The sequence below is a fragment of the Chinchilla lanigera genome, unplaced genomic scaffold (genome assembly GCF_000276665.1).
Source record: "Chinchilla lanigera isolate Chin_1 unplaced genomic scaffold, ChiLan1.0 scaffold00121, whole genome shotgun sequence".
Taxonomy (NCBI): domain Eukaryota; kingdom Metazoa; phylum Chordata; class Mammalia; order Rodentia; family Chinchillidae; genus Chinchilla; species Chinchilla lanigera.
This window is the reverse complement of record NW_004955522.1, coordinates 3,943,320-3,953,955: the sequence shown is the minus strand read 5'-3', so window position 1 is coordinate 3,953,955 and position 10,636 is coordinate 3,943,320. Positions and strand designations below refer to the sequence as shown.

General features: G+C 46.8%; 1 protein-coding gene across 2 annotated transcripts in view; it reads left to right on the top strand.

The window, feature by feature from the left end:
• The window catches only part of Pkd1l2 (polycystic kidney disease 1-like 2), an 85,392-nt gene that overhangs the window by 9,242 nt on the left and 65,514 nt on the right, over positions 1 to 10,636 (top strand). For both annotated transcript variants that reach the window (XM_005409357.1, XM_013507110.1), the window contains exon 5: positions 2,022 to 2,169. In XM_005409357.1, the coding sequence (XP_005409414.1) occupies positions 2,022 to 2,169 (148 nt within the window). The remainder of the gene's footprint in view (positions 1 to 2,021; positions 2,170 to 10,636) is intronic.

Below are 10,636 nucleotides of genomic sequence, written 5' to 3'. Positions count from 1 at the left end.
ACAGGCGTGCACCACCACGCCCGGTTACTACCTTATTTTTTTGGTGACCGCTTTGTATTCTGTCATCAGATTATGTCCAAGCCCCCTAGCACCTGCCACCTCAGTTGCTTCGGTGGCCCTTCCCCTCTGCGTCGATCCTCCACCCTTGTGCATCTTAGATCGCACTGGCGGTGATGCTGAGAGATCGCTAATTGCCAGAGTGCAGGGTCCGCGCACTTTAAATGTTAATGGACACCGCGAATTCGCCTCCAGAGTGGTAGCCTTACTGTTAGTTCAAGCCAGGATGAGTGTGCAGATTTGCCCGCAGGCTGGGAAACCACGCCTTGCCGTTGTCGGACAAATTACTCACAACGGCAACTTCTGCTGAGGCCAGAGGGACAGAGAGCTCTGAAGGGAAGAGACGCATGGGGGTGCTGAGGCTCCCCAGGGACAGCCAGGACAGCAGAGCCCAGAGCGTAGAGGAGGGAGGGGCCTGGGGGTGCAGGAGCAGGCAGGGCTGCGGGGCAGAAAGGGCCCGGGTTACCAGTGGCGACAGCTGCGCATACGTGGCAGGGGTGACGCACGAGGGAGCCGTCTCCACTGGGTCTCCAGGCCACGCGTCTGCCAGCGATCCCAGGAGGTGGTTTTGCTAGCGGACAAAGGGCCCCCGCGGAGATGGGCCACCGCGTTGCTGTCACCTGACGAATGTGTGGTCTGCAGGGCCGTGTTTAGTCCCGCAGCCTTGGAAACCAGGTTTTCTGCTCCTACCCTCATTTCGGATATCCTGGGCCCTGGGAACCGGGTGTCCTGGTCACAATCAGTTTCTTTTCTTTCTCTCTTTTTTTGGTCTTTTTGAGACAGAGTCTCGCTATGAAGTCCAGGCTGGCCTTGAGCTCACTTTGTAGCCCAGGCTGGTCTCGAACTCGCAACGATCCTCCTGCCTCAGCCTCCCAAGTGCTGGGATTACAGACTTGCACCACCACGCCCGGCACAATCAGTTTCTGATGTGCACCGGAGGGACTTTATCTAGCACCTGGCAACTATGTCCAGGCCTCGGTGGCATCCGAGCGCCCTCGGGTGGCTGAGGGTGGGGGGTGCGCATTCCCCTGGCCCCACCCTCCCGCCAACCTTTGAAGTCTAAGCTTGTCAAGTTGAATGTGTGCTAAGTGACAGCGATGCATCTGCCACCCCAGCCAAGCAGATTTTCTTACAGGCGTCCCCCCAGCTGTCTTTTTAAACCTTGTAGAACGCATTTTGACAGTCAATAGGCTCCTGGTTAACTAGATTAGGGTGCATTAGGGAGAGGTTGAAAAGAATAAGACAGCTGTCTGGAGTTGTGTGGAGCAGTCTCCGAGTTACCATCCTACACGAACACACACAAGGTGCCGGACGCAGCCTGCGCCAGTTGTGTACATCAAAACACACGTGTGTGCTGTGTGCATGGCTGTCTGCGAGGGGCGCCCGGGTACTGGTAGCAATGGCTGCCTCTAGGCAGCCGCACTGGGGCTGAGAGATGAGCTGCAGGCAGGCTTGCTTTTCTGATCCTACTCTCTAAACATGTCCACTTCTGTATCTCAGTTTTGTATGGCCTATGAATGAAAACAAAATTCCAAGGGGCTGGGGATTTAGTTCAGCGGCACAGCGCCTGCCTGGCAAGCGTGAGGCTGTGAGTTCAATTCCCAGTATCAAAAAAAAAAAAAAGAAAAAAGAGAAAATTCCAAAGAACTTTCAAAAGTAAAAATAAAATTAAGCCAAGCATGGTGATGCATGCCTCTTATTCTAGCACTTGGGAGGCTGAGGCAGGAGGATCATAGTGAGTTTGAGCCTGGGCTGCATAGTGAGTTCAAGACAAGCCTGGACAAAATAGTAAGATCCTGTCTCAAAAACAGCAATGACAACAATAACAGAAATAAAATTGAAAAAAAAATCCTTTAAATCCACCTACCAGACGGTGGTCAGGGGGGTGGAGGAGAGTGAGTTTGAAGCAGAAATGCACCACTTTGTGTTGCAAAGGCACACAGCACCTTGTGTTTGGATCTCAGGCCTACGGCTGCTGGTGTCCAACGAAAGCTTCACCTTTGACAATGTCACCATCTCTCTGACGTGGCTGCTTTCTCCCTATGTTGGAAACCTGTCCTGCATCCTTAATATGGGAGATGGCCACACCCTTGATCCCTACTACCCCTCCAGGTAAGTGGAGTCTCTGAACCTTACATCAGGTTGTATCCGTCAGTTTTGCTGCATAACAAACCATCCCACAATGTAGTGGCTTAAATAATATTTCTTATTTCTCACAGTTTAGGGGAGTGTGAGTGGCTTTTCCTGTGTGGGAAGACTCTGCTGGTGTGGGCTGGCCATAGAAGACCACACTGAGTCCCATGCCCAGTGGTCTGCTGGATGGCAGTGTGGGGCATGTGCCCTTTCTACCCACGGCTGGCCAGGGGCAGAGGGTTCCTAGCAGTGAGATCAAGATACTGTTATTAATCAGGGTTAGCTTCTTCTCATCACAGTGAGGGAGTAACTCTGCATCCTGGCAGGCACGAGGTACAGGGCCAGCAGGCCACCTGTGCAGTGTGGTGCTGTCACCTGAGCCCCGGGGCCTGAGCTTCAATGCCAGACAGTCCTGTTTGCATCACCATCTGCCACCGCCTAGCTGTGTGCCTCGGGCAATGCTGCTGTACCTCTCTGAGCTCAACTGCTTTGTCTGTAAAAACAAGAGAATAATTGCCCAGCTCATGATACCAAACAGATACCAAACAGCTCATGATACCTGCCCCAGCTGCTGCTGTGGGACCGAGACCCTGCGGCAGCCCCTGGCCTGGCTGGGTTTCTGTGTCCTCCTCTGTCACTGACACTGGTGGCTGCCCTGACAGTTTTCAGTTTCATGGAGTAGAATGTGATGACGCTTTGGAGGGGAGTATCAAGTGATCCAAATGCACGTGACACTTTCTGTGGGACTTTTGTTTGCTACCATTTTACTGCGACATCAGTGGGTGCTAAGTCACACAACACACACACACACACAAGCACACACCATTTTATTCTACTTGAGTTGGGCATAATCAAAATTGTGCAGGTGGCTGGGGATTTAGCTCAGCAGCACAGCGCTTGCCTGGCAAGCACGAGGTCGTGAGTTCGATTCCCAGTACTGGGAAAAAAAAAAAAAAAAGAAAGAAATTGACTGTAGCCTAAGACCTTTCATTACCAGAGGGCTTTACACTGATAAATAAACCATGCTTTAAAATGGAAGCTGCTGGGAAGAAAAGCTAAATATGTCCATTCTAGATGGGCTACGTGTCATATTACACTCTGGAATTTTCTATGTGATTAAACTCGGAAAGAAACAATCAGCGACGCTTTACACTTGCTTACATTTGCTATTTCTGCATGTTTGCCCTGAGCAAAAGCCACTACTGTTTGTTTTTCTCTTTTAAAAGATAGTGCACATCCTCCACCATCTCCCACCCCAGTCATCCAGTTTCTACTTTAAAGGTTCGTTGGACCTTGAAGCCATGCACCTGGCTTCTTGGTCACTTTGCTGGACCTTGGGAGCTGTGTTCCCGCTGCTTCCTTACCGGCGCTGGCAGCCCCCGCACTCCAGCTACAATGTAGGGAATGACTTCTGAGTACATGGAAGCAAGTATCGCGGTGCTTTTCGTGTGTGTACAGACTCCTATTTCTGCTTAACTCCTTGTTGGTCAAAGGGCTAGAGATTTTAAAATTGACACTCCTGCTGGGTGTGGGGGTACACGCCTGTAATCCTGCACTCAGGAGGCTGAGGCAGGAGGATCGCTGTGGCCAGCCTGGGCTACACAGTAAGTTCAAGGCCAACCTGAACTGCATAGCAAGGGTCTCAAAACAAACAAACAAACAAAAAAAATCCATTGTCAGTACATCCGTGAGCTGAGGAGCAGACTCCAAGCTCAAGAGCATCCTGATCCAAGTCAGAGGATTCTCGCCTTGCATTCATTCTCTTTGCCCGCTGTGCATTTGCGCAGTGGGCTGCCTTGTTTTTCTGTTGGAAAAGGAACCTCTGGGACAATTTGAGTAACTAGGCGCCACCTACTGGTAGATCTGGGAATGGACCTCGTTTTCTGTCCAGCGCAGCCTGGGGCGCGGCTGTCCCGGAGGTCAGGACTTGGGACGCCCTTCTGCCCTCCAGCTGTCACAGCGCAGCGCAAGCCTTAGAGCGACCTAGGCGCTCACAAGCTGCTGGGAGGCACAAAGGAGGGAGATGGAGGGTGACATCAGAATGGACTCCCAGGCCGAAGTCCTGTGGGAGGGGCAGAGGGAGGGACCACAATTACAAGGCAGGAGCAGCGGATGCAGCGGAAAGCAGGACAGCTGGCGTGCTGGAGCTGCGGAGTAAGATGGAGGAGAGAGAAGGCAAAGCGGGATTCACAGAAGGCAAAGCGGGATTCACAGCAGCCGAGGCCGTGGCGGAGGCCGCCGCGGGGGGCACAGGACCTTGCATGGTCTTGGCTGCAGTGTCCCGGGAGGAGGGTCACCTTGCGTGAGGCAGCGCCCGGCAACTAAGGGGCTTCCTGCGGACGCGGAACGCGCGCCTTGGTCTGGGAGGGTGGCGTCTGGTATCGCATCACACTGCAGCATCCACTACCAACGAGAAAGGGAGAAGTTTTAGGCCTGGGAATTGTGCGATCCGTATAGCTAAGTATGACCAGTGTTGCTAGTACTCACGGAATAATTTTAAGGAGGATACAAGGCTATAAGGAAGAAAACAACTAGCAGAGCTGATTCTTAAAAATGGACAGTTCTGCCGGGTGTGGTGTAATCCCAGCACTCGGGGGGAGGCTGAGGCAGGAGGATCGCTGTGTGTTTGAGGCCAGCCTGAATTGCATAGTGAAGCCCTATCTTAAAAAAAAAAAAAAAAAAAGGATAGTCCTTACTATTGTATTGTTACCTAAAAGTGTAGAGAGCTTTTTCCTTAGTAGGTGAGGTGGCACACAGTGGTACCCTGTTGCACAGAAAGCAACAATGTTTGGGTTTATTATACACTGGGTACTTTTTGGTCTTTTTCTCCTTTAAACCTTTAAACAATCCAGCTGAGTCCGGTCTGCCCTCATTCTGCGGACCAGTGAGTGGAGGCTCCGGAGCCGAGCTGAGGCCGTGTGGGTAACTGGTGGCCCTAGGACGGCACACTGTGGGTCGCCCACCGTTTCCCTCTACCACGGTACCCGACTTGTCAGACGGCTTTGCCCACCAACCTGGCTGACGCCTTGTCAGTGGCACAGCCAAATGACACAGACTGCGATGTCTGACAGTCGGAAACAGTGAGCAAAGAGCATGTGAGCTTTCTTTTTTTTTGTTTGTTTTTTTTTTTTTGTTTTTTGGGAGAAAGTTTCACTATGTAGCCCAGGCTGGCCTTGAGCTCACAGCAATCCTCCTGCCTCAGCCTCCTGAGTGCTGGGATTACAGGCCTGCACCACCATGCCTGGCCAGAAATGTGAGCTTTCTTCTCCACTTTCATCTCAAAGAAAAGCCGCATCCCATTAAAGGCAAATATCCCAGCAGTGAAGACAAACCAGGGAGTGATGGAGTTTTTGACTAATTTTTCAACTTCATTGAAGTATAATGTATGTACAGAAAAATGCATAAAGAGAAACAGCTTGATTCATTTTTATGCACTGAACACGCACATGCATCCAATACCCCAATCAAGAAACAAACATGCTGGCCAAGAAATAAAGAAAGAAAGATAGAGGAAAGAAGAAAGAAAGAAAGAAAGAAAGAAAGAAAGAAAGAAAGAAAGAAAGAAAGAGAGAGAAAGAGGAGAGAGAGAGAGAGAGAGAGAGAGAGAGAGAGAGAGAGAGAGAGAAAATATACATACAAACATACCCAACTTCCCCGAAACCCCTCTCAGTCTCCTAACCTCCCACCACATGGATACGCACTATCCTAATTTCCTAGCATCACAGGCACCTGTGACCTGTGTTTGTGCCTTATGCAAATGGCATCATAAAGTATATATGCTTTGTGCCAGGCTTCTACTCCACATTACTTTGGGGACTTATGGATACTGTGTGTAATTATGATTTATTTTTCTCACTGCTGCATAACATTCCAGTTTGTGAATGAACATCAATTTACTTATCCATACTAGTGTCAATGAGACCATTAATCATGACTGGTCAGCTTCACAGGATTAAGAAAAGCCTGGTAGAGGAGCAAAACACACCCTGGGTGTGTCTATGGGGTCGTGTAGGTGTGGCGTTGGGGACTGTGTGTAGTCCGTAGCCTCTTCCTCTCTGGCACTGTTGCCCTGATCTGCTTCCTGCCACCATGAACCAAGCAGCTTTGCTCCCCCACACCCTTCCACCATGATGTTCCTGCCATGGAGCCAGCTTACCATGGACTGAATCTTCTGAAACCGTGAACTAAACCAAATCTCTCCTCCTTTAAGTTGCAGATGTCAGGTGCTGTGTCTCAGCAAGGGGAAAGCTGACTAATACAGTTGATAAGCATTTGGATAGTGTCTTATTTTTGGCTACAACAAACTGTGCTGCCACAAACATTCTAGTATGTCTTGGTACATAAATGTATATGTTCCTATCAGATGTATATGTAAGACAGAGATTTCTGGGTGTCTTAGTTACTTTTTTCATTGCTGAGATAAAATACCTGATGCCCAAAGTTAAGGGAGGAAAGGTTTATTTATCTCACTGTTTGCAGAGGTTTGAGACCATAATCAGCTGGCTCAGGGTGGCACATGGCAAAGGGGCAACAGTTCACGGCAGCAAAAGACAGCAAAAGCAACAAGGGGGGCAGGGACAGTCCTCATTCAGTCCCTTATATTGTAGGCAGGCTACCCGCCCTAGGACAGGTGTAGCAGTCACACCCTTAATCCCAGTATTGGATTCTGTAGATTCAGCCGCCTCTGAAAAGCCTACCCCCCATGACTGCATGAGGCTTTGGGGGGAAATCCAGATATAAACCATAACACTGGGTCATGAATTCATAGTGTGATTTTTAAAGTTGTATCTACCTCTTCATATTCTGAGCACCTCTCCCTTGTCCTGGCAGCCGTTTCTAAAACCACTTTGCTGGCCAGGGATGTGACTCAGCAGCACAAGCGCCTGCCTGGCAAGTGCAAGGTCCTGAGTTCGATTCCTGGTACCCCCCCCCCCGGCAAAAAAATGCACTAAAACCACTTTTCAGGCCCATCCTTTGGGTGAGATCTCAGGGAGAGAAATCAGGAAAGATTCATTTCTCTGCCTTGTAGTCCTGGGCAATTTTGGTTGACATCAGAATTTGAGAATGAAACAAACTGTTTCTTCCAGAGACATCACTGAAAGACACACTGGCTTTTACTATTCAAAATATTCTTTTATTTCCATAGAGAGTTACCATTTTCTTGTTCTTAAATTTGCATTTTTGACATTGTTTAAATGTTTGTTGCTATGCCTTGCATCCTTTTATTTTAATCTAGCTATGTCGTTATCCTTAAAGTGGATTTCTCAAAGGCAGTATACAGTTGAGTCTTGGTTAAGATTAAGTTGACATAATCATTGATGAGTTTAGACATAAACAATTAATATAAGGCCAGATGTGGGGGCACAAGTCTATAATCTGAGCACTTGGGAGGTTGAGGCATGAGAAATGCTGTAGTTCTAGATCAGCTTGGGCTATAAAGTGAGTTCAAGACCAACCTGAACTGCATAGTGAAACCCTGTCTCAAAAAGACAAAAAAAATGAATGTAATGGCTAATATAGATTATTTTTATTCTTTTTGTTTGCTCCCTCTGTTAGCTTTTCTTCTGCTCCCCTCTCCTCACTTGTTTTGGGTTATTTGAACATTTTTAGCATTTCATCCTAACTTATCCATTGGCTTTTGGCTAGCTTTGCATTACTCTGTAGTGGTTGCTCAGGGTTTAGAATATTCATATATACCTACTCTTTCACAACTTACACAGTTTACTTTTTCCCACTTCAGGTAAAATAATAAAGCTTTACCAACATATAGGCCCTTCTGTCCACCCCTCCTTTATAATTTTTATCTGTTTGTATTCTGCAAATGCTTCTCAATAGCCATGTGCTTCAAAGAATTTGTGAGAGAAAAATAGTCTAAACATTTACCCAGATATTTACCGTTTCTGGTGCTCTTTCTTCATTGCTGAAGTTCCAGATACCTCTGCTATTACTTCCTTTCATATGAAAAACTTCCATTAGTTTTATTCCCCCCCCCATATATTTTCTAGCAACAAATTGTCTTAGTTATCCTGAGAATATCTTTTTTTTTTTTTTTTTCCTAAGAATATCTCACTTTTGCCTTAATTCCTAGAAGATATTTTCTGGTGGATCTAGAATTCTGTGTTGACAGTTCTATTCTTTCAGTTGTTTAAGAATGTTGTTTCACTGCTTCCAACCTGCATGGCTTCTTATGGGAAATCTAAAGTCATTCAAATTACTGTAACCTATCTTTTTTTAGGGATGAGGAGTATCTGGCGACTTTCAAGGTTTTTTTCCCCTTACTTTGTGTTTTCAGCAGTTTGATTATTATACAGTTTCTTTAATTTTTTTCCTTGTTTTGGGTTCACTGAACTTCTTAAATCTGTAAATGTATCTTTTATCAAGCTTGGAAAATTTCCTCCCATTTGAAGAAATGTTCAAATCACATTTTCCTACCCAAATCTTTTGTCCCTCTTTGGGGCTCCAATGACAGAAAGAATAGATCTTTTGATTTTTTTTTTTCCTGTACAGTTAACTGACACCCTTTATCATTTAAAAATTTTTTTCTGTCGTGTAGGTAGGATTTTTTTTTTTTTTTGGTTTATCTTCAGATTCACTGACTTTTCCCTATTTCGTCTCTATTCTGATGTTGAACCCATCTACTTAAATTTTTATTTCAGTTATTCTGTTTTTCATTTCTAAAAATTCCCTCTGGATCTTTTTTATAGTTTCTGTTTATCTGATGAAAATGCCTGTCTTATCACTCATTTTGTAAGGGTTTTCCTTTATCTCATTGTAATAGATAGGGTTCTATAGAAAAATAGAATCAATATAAAATATGTGTATATTTATACCAACGGACTCATTAGATAGGCTTACATGCTCAGAGGCAAGAGAATCTCAACGGCCACTGCAGGATCAGAGGTGGAAGAAACCATAATAGCTGTCTGCCCTGGAGAGCCAGACGATCCAGTAGCAATGGAAGGTTGAAGACCTAGAAGAGCCACTGGTGGGAGTCTGTGTCAGAAGGCTGAAGAATCTATGTTGGAATACCAAAGAGTTTGCACTAAAAAGCTGAAGGAGCTGCAGACCATTGTGCAAAGGCAATGCCAGGAGCAGAGCTCCTCCAAACAAGGAAAACACTTCCTTCCTCTTTCCTTTTTCATTCTGTCAAAGCTACAAGCCTGTTGGCTGGTGTCACCCTTATCTGGGGTAGGCTGTCCCTCCTTAGTTTGCTGGTCTACCTGTCAATCATCCACAGACACATCCCAGAATTACAACTCTCCTGGGAAGTTTCTCAATCAAGTTGACAGTATCTTATAACAATTACTTTACAGTCTTCTGATGATGATGTCAACATCTCATCATCTCAGGGCTGACCATCTATTTGTACGTGTTCCCTTGAAATCTGATCACTCTTTCCTGGTGTCAGTGTGTCAAGTAATTTCAGACTGTATTCTCAGTGATTTTTTTTTTTTTTTTTTTTTTGGTCTTTGTGAGACAGGGTCTCACTACGCAGTTCAGGCTGGCCTTCAGTTCACTATGTAGCCCAGGCTGATCCCGAGCTCACAGCAATCCTACTTGCCTCAACCTCCTGAATGCTGGGATTACAGATGTGTGCCAACATGCCCAGCATTCTCAGTGATTTTAATAGTATGTTCTAAGATTCTAGGTCTGATTTTTAAACATATTTGCATGAACGGGTGGCAAGCCAGGTAGGTTCAAAGGAGACGTCTGACTTGCCTTCCATGTCAGATTGGTTTTCAGAGCAGATATCACCACCTATGCAACACTTGGGCTGTGGCCCAGGTTCACAAAGCTCGGGCGCTGTAGCTCAGCCCCTGAAGCCTGAGCTGTTCCTGTGGGTCTGTGCTGCATGTATGTGCTCGGGGAGGAGCTCGTGGTTTGCACTGATTCACAGAGAATCTCCTAGTCTACAGCATTCTTCTCTGCATTTTCCAACAAGAGTCCCTCTTTCTCCCTTCACTAGACAGAATGATGTGCTCTCTCTTGAGTATGGAGGTGTCTGCATCACCCTCTCCTCCAGCGCATCTCTGGGAGAAGGGAAAGCCTGGGTCAGGCCAGGAGAGGAACGAGAGAAACGAAGCCAAACTGGAGCCTTCCCCTGTCCTCTCAGGCTCCTGGGTCCCATTGTGTGCCTGCACAGATGGGTTTTCTCCTGGTGTTTTTACTATCTTTACCCACTGAACATATCATGATTTAGGCTACCCTTGGGTCAAAGCTAAGAAATAAAGGAGATTATAAAACAAAATAAGCCGGGCGTGGTGGCGCATACCTGTAATCCCAACACTCGGGAGGCTGAGGCAGGAGGATCATTGTGAGTTTGAGACCAGCCTGGGAAAGTGAGCTCAAGGCTGGCCTGAACTGCACAGCGAGACCCTGTCTCAAAAAGACATAAAAAAAAAAAAAAGCTGGGTGTGGTGGTGCACACTTGTAATGCCAGCGCTGG